Raw genomic sequence first — 25423 nt, forward strand, 5'->3', positions numbered from 1 at the left:
TGCCCACAAGCAGTGCAGGAGGCTCTTTGTTTCCACAACCTCTCCAGCATTTGTTGTTGCTGCCTTTTGTGATGTATGACATTCTTACAGGAGTCAAGTGGTATCTCATTATTGTCTTTCTTTGCATTTCTCTAACAATCAGAGACTTGGAGCATTTTTTCCCATGTATTTCTTGGCCTTTTGGATCTATCCTATAGAGAAAATTCTGTTCATATCTTCTCCCCATTTTTGGATGGAGCCATTTGTTTTCTTGTTGCTGAGTTTGGTGGATTCTTTATATATTTGGGTATTAGCCTTTTGTTTGATGTATGGCATGTAAAGACCTTCTCCGATTCTGTGAGGAGTCTGTTTGTGTGGTGGTTTGTTTTTCTGTGCAGAAGCTTTTTAATTCTATGTAGTCCCATTTTAAAAAATTTAGTCGCCATGGCTGATGCAGTGAGTTCAAGGTCTGCTGGCTGCAGGAGCTTGGCTTCTCGCACCTCAAGAGATACCGCAGGTACTAAACAGACAAGGACCCAGAAACAAGAAGATGCTTATAAAAGATGCAGATGTGAGCAGGACCCCCATCACACTGCAGAAAACTTCAGTGTTGTGGACTCTTATCTAAAAAGAGAGAAAGAGGTGGGAAATTGGGACCTCTGGAGGTGGAGCTACAAGCAGAAGCAGATTGCTTTCTCTCCTCTCCTCTCCTCTCCTCTCCTCTCCTCTCCCAGATCAACGAGGAATACCAAAGGAGACCACCCGGTACGGAAACAAGACAGGCCTGCCAGGGGCCAAGGCCTTAGCTAAGTCTCTTATATAGCCGGTGAGAGTACATTCCGACCATTGGAACTGAGATTACCATCTAGCTGTTTGGAAAGTTGCTCACCCACCTCCCTCCCCCACTACCTTAGCAGAACTTCCTCATTGTTTGTGCTTATATTGCGGCTGCAAAATAAAATTTTTAGAGCTTGATCAGACCTCCTGTCTTGCTCTCGTTCTTCGTGTCTCTTGTCCCCTCCATTCTCTCGCCCCCTACCCTAGGTCTCCATTGATAGACCCCGCAGGCCGGGGCACAGGACTAGAATGACCACAGGAACCCAGTAAATCACTGGTGAGTACAAACACGTGTGGCTGGTGACAGAGAGGAGAGAGGAGCATAAGGAGAGATTAAGTGACTGCTAACAGTCCAGCAGTTTATCAGTTGAGACACCACCTCTAGTCTGCTCCACCAACAAGGGGACAGCTTAAGGGAGGAGAGGACTCCCCAGAGACTCACCAAGTGCAACTCTGAGTCTCCATTGCCACTACCCTCAGAATCTGGAGCAGCGACAGGGAGGGACACCAGGGGACAGAGATCTAACTAGGAAACTCAGGAGACCTATACCGTGGCATAGCTGAGGGGCTGTGAAAGTCTCTGCATAACCACTGGATTATCTCTGCCATACCCTGCTTTATCTCTTGGTCAGGAGTCAGTGATTAAGCTAAGAAGACTATTGATAGTTTAAAAGCCCTCAGGCTCCCATAGTCTACAGGGAAGAAAAATAGAGGCTTTTAAACCACTGAGCTCCAACTCAGGGATTAAAATACTATTGAAACAACTGTTAACTTCCACCACTGTGAACCCTGTAATTAACTTACTTAGACACAAGTCAATCCAGGCAATAGTGATCAGTAATTTGAAAAGTACTGATAAAGGGAACTCATAACATAATATATAAAATGGTTAAAACAACAAGAAGAAACATTGGAGAATTGAACCAGGACAAGAGTGCAGCTAAAAGTCCTCCAGAGTGTTTCTCACTATGTTTGCTTAACCCGCTATGCTACTGCCTGACTCCCAAATCTGGTCTTTATTATTCACTTGTTTAAACTGAACTTCCTCTCTCTCTCGTTGTATATAAAATGGCCATCAGGAGCACTGGATTTGTTATGTTGTCACTAGAGCCCCAGAAATCATGTTGCAGAATAAAAAAAGAAAGAAAAGAGAAAGAGAAGGTTGTCTGTCCAGTAATGCGGTGATACGAAATTTACTCCACAGAAGGTGATGAGGGAATGCTGCTGTGAATGTAGAAGCCGCACACAGGAAGTGTCCCATCATGTCACTGGGGAGGAGTCAGTGAGAGCCAGCAAAGTGAGAGGGGACACCCGGGTTGTCACGGAGCAGAGGGGCCATGTCTGCCTTGTCCTCTGGTATCACACCGGCTAGTCCCCACTCCAGCAGGCAGCCCCTAATATAGTGCAGGGGCCTCAGCACCTGTGGGCTCATGTTGTCTTCCAGGGTCTCCCTTCAGGTTGGTGCCTGGGTGCCCCAGGGTCCCTCCTGCTGGTGGCGGCACCCTGGATGCTCCTCTGGCTGTGCCGAGCCTCCCACAGCAGGACCCCGAGGGCCAGCAGCACTAGGGCAGCCGCGCACATCCGGATCAGGTTCTCCACCCTGTGGTCCTGGGGCTGAGGGGCTGCCATGTGGACAAAGAGGACACGGGGTCAGGAGAGATGAGTGTCACCCAGGCCCTGACGTCACCCAGGCCTCACCTCCCTTGACAGGATGGGACCCTCTGCCCAGTCCCGGCCCTGACCCTCCTCACCATTCTCAGAGCTGGGCTTGTTCTGTGTGTGGCTGGGGGCTCACCTGCTTCTGAGGTCAGGAAATGGGTGAGAGGGAGGATCAGGGGAGCCCAGGCTGTGTCCTGGATGCTGTGCTCCCTGTGCCTCCACTCCTCCTGCCACACTGTGCACAGTCCAGATGAGCCTGTCCACCCATGCTGGTCCCCTCTGACCCCCATACTTGTTCCCTCTGTCCCCCGTGCTGGTCCCCTTGTCACCCTGCGCTGGTCCCCTCTTTCACCCATAGTGGTCACCTCTGTCACCCATGATGGTTGTCTCTGCCCTCCCATGATCGTCCACTCTGTCCCCACGGTGGGCCCCTCTGTCCCCATGCTGGTCCTCTCTGTCCCTCGTGCTAGTCCCCTCTGTCACCCCATGCTGGTCCCCTCTGTCATCCCTGCTGGTCCCCTCTGACCCCCATGCTGTCCCCTTTTCCACTATGCTGGTCCCCTATGTCCCCCAGAGCTGGTCCCCTCTGTCTCCCTGTGCTGATCCCTTCTGTCTCCCCCCAGATGGTCCCCTCTGTCTCCCTGAGCTGGTACCCTCTTTCCCCCATGCTTGTCCTCACTGTCCCCAGTGCAGGTCCCCTCTGCTCCCTCGGGACTTCTCTGTGCTCCCTCAGCTCCTATTCACACCTGCCTCTACCTCTTTTCACAAGACATTGACACTAAGACTCAAAAAAAATCATAACAAGTTAATATTCACAATAAAGAAGTAATGTTTTCTGCTCCAAGAGGGGGTGCAGTGGATAGAGTATTGGACCCTCAAGCATGAGGCTCTGAGTTCAGTCCCCAGCAGTGCATGTGACAGTGTGATGTCTGACTCTTTCTCTCTCTCCTCCTATCTTTCTCATAAATAAATAAAATATAAATCTGCACTTTTCAGATTAATCTTCACATAGGACTCAGTGTGGACGTGCAGCTGGTGAGAGCTGAGGACACAGGGCCCAGAGGCAGGATGTCACCATGGCTGTCTGCTGTGCCCTGGGGGTCGGTCCTCAACTACTACTGCTCAGACACCTGGCAGGAACTGATGGCACATCAGGGGCCTCACCTGAGACCAGGAGCTGCAGGGGGGCACTGGGCTGGGACAGCAGGTGGGGGACGCTGTCACTGGAGCTGTAGCACCTGTAGGTGGCCCCATGGGCTGCGGTCACAGGCTGGAAGGAGAACTCAGCCTGGAACCCCTGAGCTCGGGGCTCTGACCTCAGACGCTGGGGGGGCAGGAGTGTCCCCTCCTTGGACAGAAGGAAAGAGTCCCTGGGGCTCTGTGACTGACAGCGCAGGGTCACCTTCTCTCCTGGGGCCACAGAGGGGCCTGGCTGCACCGAGAGGGAGGGGGTGTCAGCCAGCTGTCCTAGAGAGAGGAAGGGGTGAGGGCTGCTGCCCCTTGCTCTGAACCAAGTCCCCAGGGCCTGTCTCTGAAGACCCTCCTCTCTGTCTCTGCCCCATCAGTTTCTCTTCCCCTCCCCCATCTCTCCCTCCCTCCCTAGGGACCCCACATCCCTCCCCTGCCCTCACCCTGAGACTCCCCCTTGCAGAGTCTGTCCAGACTGAGCTGCAGGCTCCTCACCTGCCACCAGGATGTCCAGGGGGCTGCTGGGTGCTGACCACAGAGGGGAGTGGCTGTGACCCCCATAGCACTGGTACTGGCCTCTGTGTGAGGTTCTCACAGGGCCCAGAGAGAACTCAGCCTGAGAGAGCCCGGCCTGGGTCTGCTGGCCAGGGAGCTGGGAGAGGCGGGGGTCCCCCTCCCGGGACAGAGCGAATCTGTCATAGCCCACAGCAGAGCCACACTGGAGGGTCAGCGTCTGTCCAATTGCCACGACAGGGCCCTGCAGGCTCAGCAGGGAGGGCTTCCCAGATGCCCCTGCCGAGACCAGCGGGCACTCAGCAAGGCCCACCCTCCCCTGCCCTGACCCAGGACACTGTCCCACACCCTGTGTCTCACAGAAGGGAAACCCAGTTCCCCTCACCCAGCCTCTTTCCTGGGGCTCCCCTGAGGGCAACGACCCCAGTAACCTGTGTGGGACCTCAGGCCATGGAGGGGGCAGAAGGGGACCCTCACCTGGGACCAGGAGCTGCAGGGACCCACTGGGGGGTGACCACACCTGGGGCCAGTCACTGTAATAGCCATGGCATCTGAACGTCCCCCTGTGGTTGGGGCTCATGGGGCCCACACGGAACAGGGCCTGGACCTGCCCACTGGGGTGTGGCTGTGTGTCCAGGCTCCAGGGGGACGTGTCTTCTCCTTGCTGAGTCAGAACCATCCTGTCAAATCCCTGCTCTGAGGCACATTGGAGGGTCACGTTCCCTCCTGAGGTCACCACAGGGCTCGGCAGGGCTGACAGGGAGGGTTTGCTGTAGGATCCTAGGAGAGGAGGAGGCAGCATGGGAAATGGGGTTCCCTGCTCCCCAGGGCTGGTGTGATGGGGCCCTGTGAGAGCAGAGCCCCTTCCTGAGGGAGAACCTGAGCTGGGACCCCTGAGTGAGTCTCACCTGTCATCACCACCAGCTCCAGGGGGTCACTGGGCTCTGACCGGCCAGCAGGGCTGACACAGTAACAGATGTATCTGCCTGCATGGAGATCTCGCACATTGGTGATGGAGAACTTGGCCTTGTCTCCGGGCTCCCATGGCCTCAGTATTTTCCAGGGATATGAGCTTCCATCTTTATAGAGACTGCAGCTCTGAGTCCCCAGAGTCCCCTGACACCAGAGAGTCACAGGGCTCCCCCAGAGGACCACAGGGCCTGGCTCAGCCCAGAGGGTGGGTTTGGGGAGGGTTCCTGGAAGGATATCAGAGGTGGGGTCACAGCACAGTCCCACCCCCAGACCCCAGCTCTCAACCCAGGACCCTCCCAGATGCCCCCCACCCTCACATCAGCCCAGATCTGCTCATAACCATCCCCAGGGCCAGGAGTCCCCTGTCTTCAATGAGAGTCCAGGAGCGTGAGGACAGACTCACCTGCCTGCACGTGAGTCCTGGGTCCCACACTCAGCCCTGGAAGAGAGTCCCTGTGAGAGGGGTTTCCTGAGTCCTGAGCACAAGGCTCCCCACACAGCCCTTGAGTCCTGGGGCCCTGCCCAGCAGGCCTGGCAGTGGGGTCCCTCCCAGACTGGGGTGTCCCCCTGGTCCATCTCACCCAGGCAGAGCAGGGCTGTGAGGGTGGAGGACATGGCGTGTCCTCTGAGGCAGCTGTGCACACGGAAGGAGCTTGGCGCCTGGCAGGATGGACAGAATCTCATGGTGTGGCCACTCTGTACTAACTCTGTCACGGGGATTCTCGTCAGCCCCACAGGAAGGGGAACTGCCCCCCACTGCCCCATCCTGGCTGTAGAGTTTGTGGAGCAACCAACAGACCGGTAGCCTTTCTAAACTCCCCTTCCAAATGAGAGAGTCAGGGGTCTTTCGTCTCTCAAAGCCTTCCCCACTGGGTCCCTCCCTGTCAACCTGATCCTCACACACCCTGGGCTATGGGATGAGGGTCCCGCACCCCCAGCTGCCAGGGGATGCTCAGGGCTGCTGTCCGAAAGCTCCCCTGTCACTGTGCGGTCAGCTCGTGTCCTTGTGGTCTGGGTACCAAGAAGCCCGGGAAGAGAGGGCAGGAAGCAGGGCCCCTCCTGACCAGAGGATGGGCTTTCTCTCCATCACACACTTCTCTTTTTTCCTGAAATGGTCACCACCACTTCCTGGTACCTCCCCTGAGCCTTTTTCTCCTCAGGGACCTTGGTCCCATGGGCGGAGCTTTGTGGCATAGTGCGTCTCCTCCTGCTTTTAGGGGATGTGAGTGGTCAGGGCTCTGGAGTGGGGGTGAAGGTGCCTCTACTCTGTTGCCTCATCTTCCTGTGTTGGGCCCTGCTGTCATGAGCTCCAGGGAAGTGCTGGTCACATTTCTGAAATCTGAAGCCACAGAGAAAGCAGAAACAGGGGCAGGGGAGACAGCACAATGGTTCTGCAGAGAGACTGTTAGGCCTGAGACTTCTGAGTCCCAGGTAAGTCCCTGCATTGCCATCTGCCAGAGCTGAGTAGGCCGCACTCTGGAGAAGGAGCATCAGCAAGGACAGAGACATTGGCTGAGAGACCACAGTGTGGGCCACCCGGCTCACCACGAGGGGCTTCTCTGGGTGGCCAGGCGGGTGCCCAGCGGCAGCCAATGGAGGGAAGTCTCTTCCCGTGGCTGCTGTGAGTCACTCCCCTGAGGGCCTGGCACAGATTGTGTGTGGGCACTCATGTGGGCACCCCATGTCCGTGTGCCCCTCCCACTGGCATCGTCCCCTGGACACGGCCCCCCTGGTACCTGGGGCAGCTGAGGGATGGCCGGCCCCAGTTGGAGCTGCTGCAGTGCTGCTCTGCTGGCTGGCGCCTGGCACAGCCCTAGGGACTCTGCACAGTCTGAGGGGCCGGGCGTTTCCCGGAGTGAAGGCAGAGGGGGTCCTGGCACACACGGAGCCCTGCAGGGCAGCTGTGCACAGGGCTTGCCAAGTGTAGGAAAGGTGGGTCCAGTGAGGCTTGTCTGCAAGTTGTGTGGGGGAGAACACAGCCGTTTCCTCAGAACAACGATCAGGAGACCACTGGGGGTCTCAGCACTAAGGCACAAAACTCAACCAGAGCTGCAGAACTAAAGGAAGAGACCCAGGGTGGCTGGGAGGCGGCACAGTGGGCTAACCACTGGGATTTCTCCTGTGAGTTCCCATGGTCAGTCCTTGGCACCAAGTGTGTGGGATTAGTGCCTGGGCCCCTCACTTCAACAGACGTGTGAGAAAGGGAGATGCCACTGCTGCACTGAGCTGCTGACAGGAGTGTGGAGCAGACCTGGCTGTGCAGAGGGCGTGTGGGCACTGCAGCAGGCCGGCTGCTTGGCTGTCTGTCCCCAGGCTCACTGCTGGGATTTGCTGCCAGTACAGGGAACCCGCCGCTCCCGGGGGCCATTCTTTCCTTTTGATTTGATGAGTCAGAGAGAAGCCGAGGGGGGAGAAGGAGATACCTGCAATCCTGCTTCAACACTCGTGAAGCTTTCTCTGCAGGTGGGGAGCAGGAGCTTGAACCCTGGTCCTTGTGCCTGGTGATGTGACAGACTTCCAGGCCTGAGGCACTAGAGGTCACAGGCAGGGTCGATCCCTGGTGGCACTGTCAGGCAGGTCTGAGTAGTGCTCTACTTGGAATAATAATAATGAAAAGGCCACAGATGAAGTTTTGCCAAGAGATTTACCACTAGGTGAAACAGGTTCCTCGAGAGTCACAGGCTACGGACATGAATGGGGGGATAAGTGCCTGCGGAAATTCACGCTCCATTTACTGTGGGGTCAGCACTTGGAGCCTCTGTGCGGAGAAAAGTAAGAGACAAAGGGGGAGGGAGGGCGGGCATGAGACCAGAGCCTGCTCAACTCTGCTAATGCTGCTGCATGGTGCTGAAGCTGGGTCTCGGGTGTATAAGCCCTGTGTCTCTGGTACTGGGCTGTCTCCCCATCCTGATCATATTCTTAAAACACACTCTGTCCCTTTTTAAATTATTCTTTTAATAATTTCCTTTATTGGGGGATTAATGTTTTGCAGTTGACAGTAAATAGAACTGTTTGTACATGCATAACATTTCCCAGTTTCCACATGAGAATTCACCCCCCCACTAGGTCCTCCTCTGCCATCCAATTCAGGACCTGAACACTCCCTGCACCCCAGAGTCTTTAGTTTGGCGCAATACAGCAACTCCAGTCCACGTTCTGGTTAGAGTTTCCCTTTTGATCTAGTTTTTCAGCCTCTGTGTATGAGTGAGATCATCCCATTTCATCCTTTGTTTCTGACTGATCTCGCTTAACATGATTTCCTCAAGCTCCATCCAGAGGAGTCAAAGAAGGTGAATTCACCATCTTTTAAAAAAAATTTTAGGGGGTCGGGCGGTGGCGCAGTGGGTTAAGCTCATGTGGCGCAAAGCACAAGGACCGGCGTAAGGATGCTGTTTCGAGCCCCCAGCTCCCCACCTGCAGTGGAGTCACTTCAAAGGCAGTGAAGCAGGTCTGCAGGTGTCTGTCTTTCTCTCCCCCTCCCTGTCTTCCCCTCCTCTCTCCATTTCTCTCTGTCCTATCCAACAATGAACAACATCATCAATGGCAATAATAATAACCACGAGGCTACAACAACAAGGGCAAGAAAAGGGGGAAAAATGGCCTCCAGGAGCAGTGGATTCATGGTGCAGGCACCAAGCCCAGCAATAACCCAGGAGGAAAAAAATTAAAAATATTTATTTATTTTCCCTTTTCTTATCCTTGCTTTTTAAAATTATTGTTGCAGTTATTATTGTTATTGATGACATTGTTGTTGTTATTTATAAAAAGGAAACATTGACAAAACCATAGGCTAAGAGGGGTACAGCTTTGCACAATTCCCACCGCCAGACCTACAGATACCATCCCCTCCACTGATAGCTTTCTTCTTCTGTTTTTTACTCTTTTCAAATATTTATCTTTATTTTTATTTATTTTTAAAAATTTATTTCTTTATTAGGGAATTAATGTTTTACATTCAACAGCAAATACAATAGTTTGTACATGCATAACATTCCCCAGTTTCCCATTTAACAATACAACCCCCACTATGTCATTTATCATCCTTCATGGACCTGTATTCTCCCCACCCATCCACCCCAGAGTCCTTTACTTTGGTGCGATATGTCAATTCCATTTCAGGTTCTACTTGTGTTTTCGTTTCTGATCTTGTTTTCCAACTTCTGCCTGAGAGTGAGATCATCCCATATTCATCCTTCTGTTTCTACCTTATTTCACATAACATGAATTTTTCAAGGTCCATCTAAGATCGGCTGAAAATGGTGAAGTCACCATTTTTTACAGCTGAGTAGTATTCCATTGTGTATATAGACCACAACTTGCTCAGCCACTCATCTGTTGTTGGACACCTGGGTTGCTTCCAGGTTTTGGCTATTACAAACTGTGCTGCCAAGAACATATGTGTACACAGATCTTTTTGGATGGATGTGTTGGGTTCCTTAGGATATATCCCCAGGAGGGGAATTGCAGGATCATAGGGTAGGTCCATTTCTAGCCTTCTGAGAGTTCTCCAGACTGTTCTCCACAGAGGTTGGACCCATTGACATTCCCACCAGCAGTGCAGGAGGGTTCCTTTGATCCCACACCCTCTCCAGCATTTGCTGCTGTTCCCTTTTCTGATGTATGACATTGTTGTCTTGATTTGCATTTCTCTGACAATCAGAGACTGGAGCATTTTTTCATGTGTTTCTCGGCCTTTTGGATCTCTTCTGTGGTGAATATTCTGTCCAAGTCCTCCCCCCATTTTTGGATGGGGTTATTTGTTGTCTTGTTGTTGAGTCTGGCAAGCTCTTTATATATGTTGGTTATTAAACTCTTATCTGATGTATGGCATGTAAAGATTTTCTCCCATTCTGTGAGGGGTCTCTTGGTTTGGGTAGTGGTTTCTTTTGCTGTGAAGAAGCTTTTTAATTTGATGTAGTCCCATAGGTTTATACTTGCCTTAGTCTTCTTTGTAATTGGATTCGTTTCATTGAAAATGTCTTTAAAATTTATGCGGAAAAAAGTTCTGCCAATATTTTCCTCTAAGTATCTGATAGTTTCTGGTCTAACATCCAAGTCCTTGATCCACTTGGAATTTACTTTTGTATTTGGTGAAATACAGTGATTCAGTTTCATTCTTCTGCATGTTTCAACCCATTGTTTCCAATACCATTTGTTGAAGAGATTCTGCTTTCCCCATGTAATCGTCTGGGCCCCTTTGTCAAAGATTAGATGTCCATACGTGTGGGGCCTCATTTCTGGGCTCTCAATTCTATTCCACTGGTCAGTGTGTCTGTTCATGTTCCAGTACCAAGCAGTTTTGATGACAATGGCCCTATAATACAGTTTGAGATCTGGGAGTGTGATGCCTCCAGTTCTGTTCTTTTTTCTCAAGATTGTCTTGGCAATTCTAGGTCTTTTCTGGTTCCAGATAAACATTTGTAGGATTTTTTCTATTCTCCTAAAAAAATGTGCTTGGGATCTTGATGGGGATAGTATTAAATTTGTAGATGGCTCTGGGTAATATATTCATTTTGATGATGTTAATTCTTCCAACCCATGAACATGGAATTTCTTTCCACTTCTTTGTGTCTTTTTCAATTTCTTTGAGTAGTGACTCATAATTTTCAGTATACAAGTCTTTCACTTCTTTGGTTAGGTTTACTCCTAGATATTTTATTGTTTTTGTTGCTATAGAAAAAGGAACTGATTTCTGGATTTCAATTTCTTCTAACTTAGTGTTTGCATAGAGGAATGCCACTGACTTTTGAATGTTAATTTTATAGCCTGACACATTACTGTATTGCCTGATGATTTCCAAAAGCTTCTTGCTGGATTCCTTAGGTTTTTCCATGTATACTATCATGTCATCTGCAAATAAGGAGAGTTTGACTTCTTCTCTTCCAATCTGTATCCCTTTAATTCCTTGCTCCTGCCTGACTGCTATGGCAAGAACTTCCAACACTGTGTTGAATAGTAATGGTGATAGTGGGCAGCCCTGTCTAGTACCTGATCTTAGGGGAAATGCTTCCAGTTTTTCACCATTGAGTATGATGTTGGCTGTAGGTTTGCTATATATAGACTCCACTATCTTGAGGAATTTTCCATCTATTCCCATTTTTTGTAGTGTTTTGATCATAAAGGGATGTTGTATTTTGTCAAAGGCTTTCTCTGCATCTATTGATATGACCATGTGGTTTTTGGTCTTGCTTTTGTTGATGTGGTGGATCACATTGATTGATTTACGTATATTAAACCAACTTTGCATGCCTGGGATAAACCCCACTTCGTCATGATGAACAATATTTTTGATATACTGCTGTATCCAGTTGGCTAGAATTTTGTTCAATATTTTCGCATCTATGTTAATCAGAGATATTGGTCTGTAGTTTTCTTTTTTGGTTGTGTCCCTGTCTGCTTTTGGTATCAGGGTGATCTTGGCTTCATAGAAGCTGGCAGGGAGTATTCCAGTGTCTTCAGTATTCTGGAAGACTTTTAAAAGTAGAGGTATTAGTTCTTCTTTGAAGGTTTTGTAGAATTCATTTGTAAAACCATCTGGCCCAGGACTTTTATTTTTGGGGAGATTTTTGATAACTGTTTCAATTTCATTAGCTGTGATGGGCCTGTTCATGTTATCCACTTCCTCTTTACTTAGTTTTGGAAGTTGGTAGGTATCTAAGAAATCATTCATTTCTTCCAGGTTCTCTAGCTTGGTGGCATATAGTTGTTCATAGAAGCTTCGCATGATATGTTGAATTTCTGCAGTGTCTGTTGTGATTTCTCCTCTTTCATTTACTATCCGATTTATTTGGGTCTTCTCCCTTTTTTGTTTTGTGAGTCTGGCTAAAGGTTTGTCGATTTTGTTTACTCTTTCGAAGAACCAACATTTACTTTCATTGATCTCTTGTATGGTTTTCATATTCTCAATGTTATTTATTTCTGCCCTAACTTTAGTGATTTCTGTCCTTCTGGTTGCTTTAGGATTCCTTTGTTGTTCTTCTTCTAGGTCTTTAAGATGTGCAATCAGGCTGTTTATTTGTGCCTTTTCTTGTTTCCTAATGTGTGCTTGTATAGCTATGAACTTCCCTCTTCGGACTGCTTTAGCATGTCCCAAATATTTTGATAGCTTGTGTCTTCATTTTCACTGAACTCTCGAAACATTTTGATTTCTTCCTTGATTTCCTCTTTGACCCAGAAGTTGTTAAGAAGTGTACTGTTGAGCTTCCACATTTTGGGACTGTTACTAATCTTTTGTTGATTGTTAAGTGTTAGTTTAATTCCACTGTGGTCTGAGAAGATGCTTGGGATAATTTCAGTGCTCTTGAATTGGCTGATGCTGTCTTTGTGGCCTAACATATGGTCTATCCTTGAGAATGACCCATGTGGATTTGAGTAAAATGTGTATTCCAGTTTCTTGGGGTGAATGACTCTGAAAAATGTCCAATAGTTCTAGTTTATCTATCTATTCATTTAGCTCCCTTTATGTCTTTACTGATTTTCTTCCTGGATGATCTGTCAAGTTGAGAGAGTGGGGTGTTGAAGTCCCCTACTATGATTGTGTTACTGTTAATATATTTCTGTAGCTCTTTCAGTAGAAGTTTGATTTATTTAGATGGCTTCTCATTGGGTGCATAGATGTTAATAATTGTTAAGTCCTCTTGATTGACTGATCCTCTGAACATCAAGTAGCGTCCATTCATATCTTTTTTAATCTTATCTATTTTAAAGTCTATCATGTCAGATATGAGAATAGCTGTTCTTGCCCTTTTTTGTGGGCCATTGGCTTGTATGATAGTTTTCCATCCTTTCACTTTAAGTCTGTGTTTGTCTTGTTGAGTTAGGTGAGTTTCCTGTAGACAACATATTGTTGGGTTGTGTTTTCTGATCCATCTTCCTACTCTGTATCTTTTAATAGGTGAATTCAGGCCATTGACATTTATTGATACCAAAGATTGAAGATATTTTAACGCCATTCTTGTAGAGTTTTACAGTGTTTTGATATATGTCCTATTTGTGGTGGTCTGGTTGTTTATAGGAGACCTTTCAGAACTTCTTTCAGGGCAGGCTTGGTGATGGTTGCTTCCTTCAAGTGTTGCTTGTCTGAGAAGGTTTCGATGCCTCCATCTAGTCTGAATGACAGTCTAGCAGGATATAGTATTCTTGGCTGAAAGCCTTTGTCATTGAGCACTCGATAGATATCTTGCCATTCTCTTCTGGCCTGTAGTGTTTGTATGGAGAAGTCTGCTGCTAATCTTATGGGTTTTCCTTTGTAGGTGACTCTTTGTTTTTGCTCTTGCAGCCTTGAGGATCCTTTCTTTATCCTTATTCCTTTCCATTCTAAGTATGACATGTCTTGGTGTCTTTAGGTCTGGGTTAATTCTGTTTGGGACCCTCTGGGCTTCTTGAATCTTTATGTCTTTGGTGTTGTCTAGACAAGAGAAATTTTCAGCTATTATGGTCTAGAGAATGCTTTCTTCCTCTCCTTCTCTTTCTTCCTCTGGTAAGCCAATAATGCGTATATTGTTTCTTTTGAAGTCATCCCATAGGACTCTGTTGTTGTTTTCAGCATCTCTTAACCTCTTTTTGAAATCTCTTACTTCTTTTTTAGTTGTCTCTAATTCATCCTCAATCTTTCTAATTCTGTCTTCAGCCTCATAGATTCTATTCTCTCTGCCCTCTACTGCTTTCTGGAGTTCATCTATTTTGTTGCCCTGCTCTGATACTGTTTTATCTTGTTCAGCTAGTTGCCTTCTTAGCTCAGCGATTTCAGCTTTCAACTCTCTAATAACCATGAGATTATTAGAGTTTTCTTCCATATTCTCATTTGTTGTTCCTGCATTTCTGATTACAATTTTTTCAAATTCTTTACTCACTCCTGTTATTATTTCCTTAGCTAATGTTTGGATGTTGAATTCGTTGTTTTGTGCTTCACCCTCTGGAGGACTTTTAGCTGTACTCTTGTTCTGGTTCGAGTCTCCAATAGTTTTTCTTGTTGTTTTAACCATTTTATATATTATGTTATGAGTTCCCTTTATCAGTAATTTTCAAATTATTGATCACTATTGCCTGGATTGACTTGTGTCTAAGTAAGTTAATTAAAGGGTTTACCGTGGTGGAAGTTAACAGTTTTTTCAATCCCTGAGTTGGAGCTCAGTGGTGTAAAAGCCTCTTTTTTTTTCTTCCCTATAGGCTATGGGAGCCTGAGGTCTTTTAAACTATCAATAGGCTTCTTAGCTTAATCACTGACTCCTGACCAAGAGATAAAGCAGGGTGTGGCAGAGATAATCCGATGGTTATGCAAAGAGACTTTCACAGCCCCTCAGCTATGCCACAGAGGTATAGGTTTTCTCCTGAGATTTCCGGTTAGATCTCTGTCCCCTGGTGTCCCTCCCTGTTGCTGCTCCAGGTTCTGAGGGTAGTAGCAATGGAGACTCAGAGTTGCACTTGGTGAGTCTCTGGGGAGTCCTTTCCTCCATTCAGCTGTCCCCTTGTTGGTGGAGCAGACTGGAGGTGGTGTCTCCACTGATAAACTGTTGAACTGTTAGCAGTCACTTAATCTCTCCTTAGGCCCCTCTCTCCCTCTGTCACCAGCCATGCTTGTTTGTACTCAAGGGTGATTTACTGGGTTCCTGTGGTCATTCTAGTCCTGGCTTGTTTCGGTCTGGGTGGTCTCCTTTGGTATTCCTAGTTGATCCGGGAGAGGAGAGGAGAGGAGAGAAAGCGATCTGCTGCTCGTAGCTCTGCCTTCGGAACATCCAAGTCCTTGATCCACTTGGAATTTACTTTTATATTTGGTGAAATACAGTGATTCATTTTCATTCTTTGCATGTTTCAACCCATTGTTCCCAACACCATTTGTTGAAGAGACTCTGCTTTCCCCATTTAATAGTCTGGGCCTTTTTGTCAAAGATTAGATGTCCATAGGTGTGGGGCATCATTACTGGGCTCTCACTTCTATTCCACTGGTCACTGTGTCTATTCATGTTCCAGTACCTAGCAGTTTTGATGACAATGGACCTATAATACAGTTTGAAATCTGGGAGTGTGATGCCTCCGGTTCTGTTCCTTTTTTCTCAAGATTGTTTTGGCAATTTTAGTCTTTTCTGGTTCCAGATAAACATCTGTAGCATTTTTTCTATTCTCCTAGCTTTCCTATTCTTTAACCGTCTGGGAGTATGGACCCTACATCACTGTGGGATGCGGAAAGTTGAAGGTCTGGCTTCTGAATAGCTGAGCAGTATTCCATCTGGGTGACAAGTCTAGCAGATGGAGACTTGTCTCAAGTGGCCTCCCCCAGGGCTCTGTTCTGGCTCCTACGCTATTTAATATTTACATCAATGACCTCCCAGAAACTTCTTCAAGGAAGTTCATCTACGCTGATGACATCTGCTGTGCAACTCAGGCATCCAAGTTCGACATCCTCGAGGAAACACTCACGAAAGACATGTCTCTGATATCTGATTACTGTAAAAAATGGCGACTAATCCCTAGCACTGCAAAAAGGGTATCATCTGTTTTCCATCTACACCATGCCTCGGCCTCTCGTGAGCTTAATGTGCAGCTTGAAATAAGAGAATCCGGCATGAAGCCCAGCCAGTCTATCTTGGCTCGATCGCACTCTGTCATTTCACAAACATCTCATAAAAACTGCAGCAAAGGTGGGCGTGAGGAATAACATCATTGCAAGACTGGCCAGCTCCTCATGGGGTGCGAGCGCTTCCACACTACGATCATCATCTCTGGCATTATGCTATTCCACTGCAGAATACTGTGCCCCAGTATGCTTCCGTAGCCCCCATGTCCACTTGGTCGATTCCAAATTATATTCTTCCATGAGGATCATTTCTGGAACCATCCGTTCCACCACAGTTCCATGGCTGCCAGTTCTTAGAAACATCGCCCCGCCAGATATTCGTCGGGATGCGGCATCATCTAAGTTCATTTCCCACGTCTACGCTCGACCGGACCTCCCAATCTATGCGGATATCTTTGCCCACCCTGTCCAACACTTGACGTCTCTTCACCCAGTCTGGTCTCCTACGCCTACACTGACTTCTCTGTTCCAGACTCTTGGAAACAGAGTTGGCAGTCAGCTGAGGTAAAGAACAAACACCTCATCACAGACCCCTGCGAGCGTCAACCCGGCTTTGACCTAGCACGTTATGATCGGGCCCTCCTCAATCGCTATCAAACAGGCCATGGCCAGTGCGCAGCTATGTTCCATCATTGGGGAGCCAGAGACGACCTGAACTGCCCCTGCGGCTCCAGACAGACTATGACCCACATAGTCAATGACTGCCACCTCTCCAGATTCAAAGGAGGTCTCGAAACATTACATCAGGCTCAACCTGAAGCTGTTGACTGGCTACGGAAGAAGGGCAAATGCTAGAAGAAGTGAATGTGGCATGAAGTGTAACAACCAGAGTAAGGATCCTGGTTCAAGCCCCTGGCTCCTTACCTGTAGGGCAGTCATTTCACAGGTGGTGAAGCGGGAAAGGCGTGGCCATTGACTGTGCTAATCCAGCACAGGTCAGGTGACGAGTCTTTATTCCATCTAGCACTGTGAAAAGAGCCTGGCTGTTTGGGATCGTATAATAGGGAGAGGTCATTCGCTGAAGCCCAGTCGGCTAAGATAGAGCCGCCAGCACGAGTGGAGGAATATCCCCAGTCTTGGTGATGACTATTAAAGTCTGCAACGTAAACGGCTGGGTGATTCGGGCTAGGCAGGACCTCATTATCCCATGAGGCACTGGGAGGCTTATATACGTTGATGAGCTGAATAGTTCCAATAGTAATGGAGTCGTAGAAGGTCGAAGAGGCCGTAAGGTAAACATCCGCAAGACACGATTTGGCATAGATGGCTCGGCTGTGTTTAGGATGGAGATTATAGCATATTAAATTGAATCCACTGATGGTGAATCGAGCAGCTTCATCGACTGATATATGTGTTTCTTGTAGGCAGATAACATCTGCCTGATGCTGTATCGCCAATTGACCAATAAGAACGTGTTTGGCAAAGGACAGCCCCATAACATTAAGTTGGAGGACTCGAAGAGCAGGACCAACAGCTTGAAAGCTGTCAGGAGCTGCTTGTTGCTGGCCTTGAAAGTGACTGGGATCCATGTGGATTCAGTCGGCTAGGAAGGATCGTCAGTTTCCCCAATGAATGGGTACTCACATTCACTTAACCCACTGTGCTACTGCCCAACTCCCTTCATCATACCAGTTTAAGTGAGAGTTGTGCTGTTCTCTGGAGAGTTCTGGGGCTCAAGTGGGGTGGCTCCAGTCAGGAGGCAAGCTTACTGACCCTATCTCACCAGTTCTAGTGACTGTGTGATAAAGAAAAAGGGCTTGGGGAACATTCTGGTACAAACACTCGCTTTATTTGTGGGTGGGTTTGGGTATATATAGAGATTTAAACAAAGAACATTTTTCAAATACATCAGAAATTACAGATTTATTAAATGTCATCTTGCCCCTATGATAGGGGGATGATATGACAAGAATTGATGAGATACATAAAGGTCAAAACAATTACTCTCCTGATGCAGGCATTTAATTGTACAAAGGCAGTTGAGAGAAGAATAGGGGTTAAACCAGTAAGGTGAGATAGAGAAGGAAGAACAAGGCTTCATGTAAATTAAGGACATCAAAGAGTACCAGGAAATAAGATTTTGGGGGCTTTTCACTGTCTGGTGTTAGGAGTGTGTGACAGGATGTGTTGTTCCTTTGTGATCAAAAGGTGAAGTGGATGTGTGAACTTTGAGTGAGTGAATCTTAAAGCAGGCAAGCATTTGGCTGACATCAGGGGGAACTAAGTGTGAGGGGCCTGTAGGCTTTCTGTGAGCTTGAGAGTCTATCAAGGAGAAACTGAGTCTGGGAGACTTTTCTGTCTTGGCTCATCTCTATAAGGAGAGAGGCTAACAAGTCAGGTGTCTCTCCAGACCTCCATTCGAGGATGAGGGGAGCTTCCCCAAGCTCTACTAAGCTCTCACATAGTCCCACAAGGGAGGGAGGAAGGAAAGGAGGAAGGAAGGAAGAGAGAGGGAGAGGAAGGTAAAAAGGAGGGAAAGAGGGACTATGATGCTGACTGAGAAGGTTGCACATTGCAGGCATGGTCTCAGAGAGAGGAAGGAAGCAGGGAAAGGAGGGAGGAAGAAAGGGAGGAAGAGATATGGGGGAGAAAAAGAGGAAGGAGGATGGAAGGAAGGAGGGGTGGTGAGAAAGTAAGGAAGAGAAAGAGGGGGAAGGAAGGAAAGATGGAAAAATGAAGGAAGGAAAGAAGGAATGGAGGGAGGGAGGAAGGGAAGAATAAAGGAGGGGCTGTGCTGCTGAAATGGAAGTGGGCACTTTGCAGGTGTGGCTCTCAGCAGGGCTCTGCCCAGTCTCCCCCACTCTGACCCCTCATGGCAGGACTCCCTTCTCTGCTCTCAGCACCTGCTCTTGGGCAGTTCCTCATGGGCCCAAGAGCTGGGTATGCCACGAGCCACAAGCCAGGGCTTCAGCACTTTAAAGAAGGCAGGTAAGCAGCCTTCACTGACTGGCACTCTTCACAGGAGCCTGCCACCAGAAAGGGGTTTCTGAAAAAACTTAGGCAGGTACTGGCTTGAAAGGGGGTGTCTGCATGACCAGGAGGGCTGCAGGGCTGATTCTCAGGGCTGTGCTTGGCCCTGGGTGTGGCAGTCACCACCATTCTGCTGTTTGAGGAAGATTCTGTGTCCCTCAGAGGAGCTGTTCACAGCAGGGTCAGCACTCAGTCCACCTAAGGAAACATGTGCCCTTGAGAACCGGCAGGACAGGAGGTGAGCACAGGTTGGGGGCAAAATGGTACTGGGGGTGCAGCTTCAGGTCCCAGGGGAATGGAAGAGCCATCCAGGGACAGTCAGGATCAAGGGAGAAACAGAAACCAGCTGAGCTGCAGGTGCTCTGCAGGGAGCATTCCAGGACTGCTGGCTGCCAGGCCCCCGCCCTCCAGCTCTCAGCAGACTTGAGCCCAGGCCTGCTGGGCCTGAGTCTGTGCCTGTGTCCCCATCACTCAGGGGAGAAATTGTTGTCACTCTGCCACCCTCCTGGTGGTGGCACCCTGGGTGCTCCTCTGGCTGTGCCGAGCCTCCCACAGCAGGACCCCGAGGGCCAGCAGCACCAGGGCAGCCACGCCCATCCGGATCAGGTTCTTCACCCTGTGGTCCTGGGGCTGAGGGGCTGCCACTGTGGACACAGCAGTGTGGTATTTAAGGGGAGACACTGGAATTGTGGACACAGAGAACAGGGGGTCGGGGAGGTCAGTGTCACCCAGGCCCTGATATCACCCAGGTTCCACTTCCCTTGACAGGATGGGACCCTTTGACCAGCCCCAGCCCCAACCCTCCTCACTGTTCCTAGAGCTGGGCTTGCTCTGTGTGGGCTTGCTCTGTGTGGGCAGAGTCAAGGAGAGATGGTGCCTGGAAGGTGACACAGTGGAGAAGGCCCTGGAGTCTCAGCAGCAGGCCCTGCATTGGGTCCCTGGCAGTGCACAGACCAGTGGGCTGAGCTGGCTCTTTCTCTCTTTCCTGTTTCTCTCATTAATAATAAATTCTACTTCTGGGAGGTATGGCCATGTAATAACTGGAATCGAACTGTCTCTCCTCCCAAAATATCAAATAAATACAAGGAGAGACCCAACTGAAGTCATAATCTATAGCTGAGGGTTCTGTGGCCTCAGGTGGGAGTTCGAATGTGGGTGGGACAAAAAGGGGTGCAGGTAGAGGAAGAGCAAAGTCGGGTCAGAGCTCTGGGCACCACAGCACTGAGCTGTGACATTTTGGCAATCTCAGTGCAGCAATAATGAAGGTAATTTGGAGAGCCAGGAGAAAATAGAAAAGGGCTTAAACTTCTCGACCTTAAAGGCTGTATTGAGCTTTCTGAACTTAATGCAAGGACACAACATAGACCAGAGCACTTGTGACCACAGGCAGTGCAAAACACACCCCCATCCCACCTGCCAAGGATCATACAAACAAAATAAACCTAGAGATCACAAGAGCACCACTGCTGGCCAGCAATAACCAGTACAGAGTAGCAGCTGCTGCATCTCTCCACTGTCCCTGTGTTGGTATGCTTCTAAAAACCCCTTCTGTTTCATTAGTTTAATCCCCCCTGCTTAACACTATTCTATTTACATAACCACTTCATTCTATTTACATAACCTCTGTTAACAAGCACCACCTTCCCTCCAGGGCATTGGTGGTTTAGTGGTAGAATTCTCACCTGCTCCGCCTCCTCTCCTTGTCATGCCCTGATTTTCACCAGTCACTTTTCTCTCCACCCTCTCTGCATTGCATCCTGTTTCCACCCTACTGGGCTAGTATATTTATAAGGACAAGATTGTAGTTTTAGTTTAGCTTAGCTTGGTATAGATTGCGCTGCATCCCGCATGAATAAAGAGATACTGCGTACAACCCAGCTATGAGTCCCGGGTCCTCTGTCTCCCATCAATGAAGCTCAGCCCGACATCCCTGGTCAGAAACAAGTCAATTCAGGCCAGTGTGAATAGTGGATTGAATGGCACTGAGACAGGGACCTCATCACACACCATATCCCATGGTTAAATCAAGAAGAAACATTGCAGAAATTAACCAGGACAAAAGTCCAGACAGAATCTTCCTAAGTGTTTTGAGTACAGGACCCAAACACTAATTGACCTATTAGTCACAGGAGTGAGAAAAGAGTTTGAAAATAACATCATCAGAAATGAGGAAACAGCACATGAGACTCTGAAAGAAAACACTATCTGGAGGTAATTGGAGAGTTGGAAGCTGAAATAGCTGAGCTAAGATCACAGCTAGCTGAACAAGCTAAGACAGTATCATAACAGGGTAACAAAATAACTGAGCTACAGAAAACAACAGAGGGGAGAGAGAAGAGAATAAGTGAGACAGGAAATAGAATTAGCAAGACTGAGGATGAATTAGAGAAAACTAAGAAAGGAAGAAATCTCAAAAAGAGATTGAGAGTTACTTAAAACTACAACAGAGACCTATGGGATGACTTCAGATGAAATAATATGCACATTATTGGCTGGCCAGAGGAAGAAAGAGAAGGAGGGGAAGAAAGCATTCGTCAGGACATAATAGCTGAGAACTTCTGTAGTCTGGACAACATCAAAGACGTAAAGGTTCAAGAAGCTCAGAGAGTCCCAGATGGAATAAACCCAGACTTAAAGACAACAAGATACCCAAAACACCAAGACACATCATATTTAGAATGGAAAGAAATAAGGATAAAAAAGGATCTGAAGGCTGCAAGAGAAAATTAAAGAGTTACTTATAGAGGAAAACCCATAAGATTAGCAGCAGACTTCTCCACACAGACACTACCGGCCAGAAGAGAATGGCAACATACCTATCAAGTGCTCAATGAGAGAGGCTTTCAACCAAGACTACTGTATCCTGCTAGACTGTCATTCAGACTAGATGGAGGCATAAAAGCCTTTTCAGACATGCAAAAGCTGGAAGAATCAACTATCACCAAGCCTACCCTGCAAGAAGTTCTGATATTTCTCCTATAAACAATCAGATCACAGTGGTCTGGGAGGTGGTGCAATGGATAAAGCACTGGCTTCTCAACCATGAGTTTCTGAATTCAATCCCCAGCAGCACATGTACCAGAGTGATGCCTCGTTTTTCTCTTCCTGCCTATCTTTGTCATAAATAAATAAATTCTTTAAAGAAAAGATCAATAAAGTTTGAAAAAAACCAGACCACAAATATGCCATAAATCAGGACACTCTAAAATTTTGGAATAATTTTATGGAATTGATGGAAATAAATATAATGGAATGGCATTAAAGTATCTTCATTCTATAATATCAATTAATGTCAATGGCCTGAATTCACCTATTTTAAATAAGGCTTTTTATTATTTATTTTCCCTTTGGTTGCCCTTGTTGTTTCTATTATTGTTGTAGTTATTATTGTTGTTGTTGATGTCGTTGGATAGGACAAAGAGAAATGGAGAGGGGAGGGGAAGACAGAGAGGGGGAGAGAAAGGGAAACACCTGCAGACCTGCTTCACCGCCTGTGAAGCGACTCACCTGCAGGTGGAGAGCTGGGTGTTCAAATCAGGATTCTTATTCTGGTCTTTGCGGTTTGCACCACCTTCGCTTAACCCACTGTGCTACCGCCCAGCCTCTGTATTCACTTATTAAAAGGCATAGATTAGGAAGATGAATCAGAAAACACAATCCAATCGTATGTACTCTGTAGGAATGTCACTTAACTCAACAAGACAAACACAGACTCAACGTGAAAGGATGGAAAACCACCATACAAGACAATGGACCATAAAAAAGGAGCAGGAACAAGTATTCTGAATCTGACATGATAGGCCTTAAAGCAAGTACACATTTAGAACATAGGGGTGGACAACTACTTAAGGCTCAGAGGGTCAATCAATCAAGAGGTCTTAATGATTATTAACATGCAGAGCACCCAAGGAGAGGCCATATAAATACATCAAACACCTACTGAAAAGGCTACAACAATAAATTAACAGCAACACAGTAATAGTGGGGGATGTCAACACCCTTGGATATTAGACAAGAAACTATCAAATACTTAGATGAAAATATTGCATAACTCTTTACCATCTAAATTTTAAAGGCACCATCAATGACATAAATCCAATTAAAAAATAAAATTAAAAAGTTGAACCATAAACATAATGCAGACTTGGACTGGGTCTGGTGTATTGCACCAAAGTAAAGGACTTTAGGGTAGGGGGTTAGGTAGAAATTGAAAAACAAGATGAGAAGGGAAAACTCTGAGCAGAACTTGGACTGAAGTTGGTGTATTGCACCAAAGTAAGATTCTGGGGTGGGGGAGGTTTCAGGTCCTGGAACGTGATGGCAGAGGAGGACCTATGGAGGTGGTATTACTGTGTAACAATGTTAAGAATATACAAACGATTGTATGTTCCTGTGTAAACTATTAATCGCCCAATAAAGAAATTTAAAAAACAAACAAACAAACAAGCAAACAAAAAATCCTGGGGTGTGGAAAGACAGCATAATGGTTCTGCAAAAAGACTTTCATGCTTGAGGTGCTGAGGTCCCAGGCTTAATACCTAGCACCACCATCAACCAAACTTAAAAAAATAAAATCCTTCTAAACTTTTGTATTAGAGAGACACAGATGAGGAGTTCTTGGTCCTATCGTCTGTCCCTTGGGCAGGCTCTATAATGCCCTGCTTCCCTCAACACAGCTATCTCTGAGTGACCCTTCCTCTGCTGTGAGGGGTCAGTTCCACTGGACTCTCTCAAACTTCTGTTTTGCATTTAGACTTTGCCTCTGTGTCACTTCCACAGCAGCCCCTCCTTCACCAAGAGCTGCAAACATCTCTCTCCCGCCTGAGCTGTGAGCTCACTGGGACATCACCTGGCCTCTGCTTCCTGTGGGGACTCTGTGGGTCTCTGTGCAGGTCAGCTGTGAGGACTGCTCTGTAAGGTCACTCTTGGGGGCCACAGCCCAGCTCACTCCTGAGCACCAGGGGTCTGTCAGGAGCCCACGAGACTAAGATGAGGCAGAGAGCCTGACAGGGTCAGTTGGCCTGAGTACTGGGGAAGGCCAGGGTCCCCTCCCAGGACAGAGCAAATCTGTCAGCACCCACAGCAGAGCCACAGAGGAATGTCAGCATCTGTCCAGGGGACAAACAGGGCCCTGAGTCTCAGGAGGGAGGGCTTACCAGATGCCCCTGTAGTGACCAGCGGGCACTCAGGGCAGCTCACACTCTCCTGCCCTGACCCAGGCATTGTGCTGCACTCTGTGTCTCTCACTGGGGTACCTGAATTCTCCTCCCCCAGCCTCCCTCCTGGGGCTCCCCTGACACCAATACCCCAATAAATTTTTGGGAACCTCAGACTATGAATGGGGCAGGAGGGGACCCTCACCTGAGACCAGGAGCTCCAGGGACTCACTGGGGGGTGACCACACCTGGGGTCTGTCACTGTAATATCCATGGCATCTGAACATCCCCCTGTGGTTGGGGGTCACAGGGTCCACACGGAACAGGGCCTGGACCTGCCCACTGGGGTGTGGCTGAGTGTCCAGGGTCCAGGGGGACGTGTCTTCTCCTTGCTGAGTCAGAACCATCCTGTCAAATCTCTGCCCTGAGGCACACTGGAGGGTCATGGTCCCTCCTGGGGTTACCACAGGGCTCGGCAGAGCTGACAGGGAGGGTTTGCTGTAGGATCCTAGGAGAGGAGGAGGCAGCATGGGAAATGGGGTTCCCGCTACTCCCCAGGACTGGTGTGATGGGGACCCCTACAGAGCAGACCCCCTTCCTGGGGAAGAGCCTGAGCTGAGGCTCCTGAGTGAGTCTCACCTGAAACCACCACCAGCTCCAGGGGGTCACTGGGCTCTGACCAGTCAGAGGAGATGAGATAGAGACACCTGTATATCCCTGCTTGCTGCTCTGCCAAGTAGGTGACAGAGAACTTGGCCTTGTGACTGGGCGTCCGTGTGATCTCTATGTCCCAGGGTGCTGGGCTTTGCTCTTTATTCAGATGGAACTCCTGGGCCCCCAGAGTCCCCTGACACCAGAGGGTTACAGGGCTCCCCCAGGGGACCACAGGGCCTGGCTCAGCCCAGAGGGTGGGTTTGGGGAGGGTTCCTGGAAGGAAATCAGAGGTGGGGTCACAGTACAGTTCCACCCCCAGGCCCCAGCTCTCAGGCCACCGCCCTCCCCGATACACCCCCACTATATATGGGCCCACTAGAGGCCTCCCAGGGCCTCTAGTCCCCAGTCCCCAGTGAGGGCCCTGGGAGCCTGGGGACAGACTCACCTGCCTGAACGCAGGTCCTGGGGCCCACACTCAGCCCTGGAAGAGAGTCCCTGTGAGAGGGGTGTCCTGAGTCCTGAGCACAAGTCTCTCCCCCCACAACCCCTGAGTCCTGGGGCCCTGACCCAGCAGGCCTAGATGTGGAGTCTCTTCCAGACTGGGGTGTCCCCCCTGGTCATCTCACCCAGGCAGAGCAGGGCTGTGAGGGTGGGGGTCATGGTGTGTCCTCCTCTGGGCCCAGTGGCCCCTCTGAGAGCAGCAGAATTGACAGACACACAGTGTGTTCTCTCAGGGCTGGGCCTCCCTGTCACAAGGTTGTCATGTCAGCACCCCCACAGAAAGGGGGAACTGCCCCCCACAGGAGGCTCAGTCTCATTTACTAAGAGAGCAGCCAGCCCAGTGCCTTCCTGAGGGGACCTTGATGAGCAGGGACCAGACCATGTTGTATCAGGACTCATCCACAGGGTCCATTCTCATAAG

The 25423-nt window shown here is 48.6% G+C and overlaps 1 protein-coding gene across 1 annotated transcript; it reads right to left on the bottom strand.

Moving 5' to 3' along the window:
* Positions 1-19180: 19180 nt before the first annotated feature.
* LOC103128364 (leukocyte immunoglobulin-like receptor subfamily A member 5) lies at positions 19181-25210 on the bottom strand. Its single transcript, XM_060186506.1, has 5 exons — positions 25128-25210; positions 24947-24982; positions 24487-24774; positions 24053-24355; positions 19181-19329 (listed from the first exon to the last, which is right to left on the bottom strand). Exons 1-5 carry the CDS (start codon positions 25159-25161, stop codon positions 19181-19183), a joined length of 810 nt encoding a protein of 269 aa, XP_060042489.1. The 5' UTR covers positions 25162-25210.
* Between the last annotated feature and the right edge of the window lie 213 nt (positions 25211-25423).

The sequence above is a fragment of the Erinaceus europaeus genome, chromosome 2, assembly GCF_950295315.1.
Source record: "Erinaceus europaeus chromosome 2, mEriEur2.1, whole genome shotgun sequence".
NCBI classification, from domain to species: Eukaryota; Metazoa; Chordata; class Mammalia; order Eulipotyphla; family Erinaceidae; genus Erinaceus; species Erinaceus europaeus.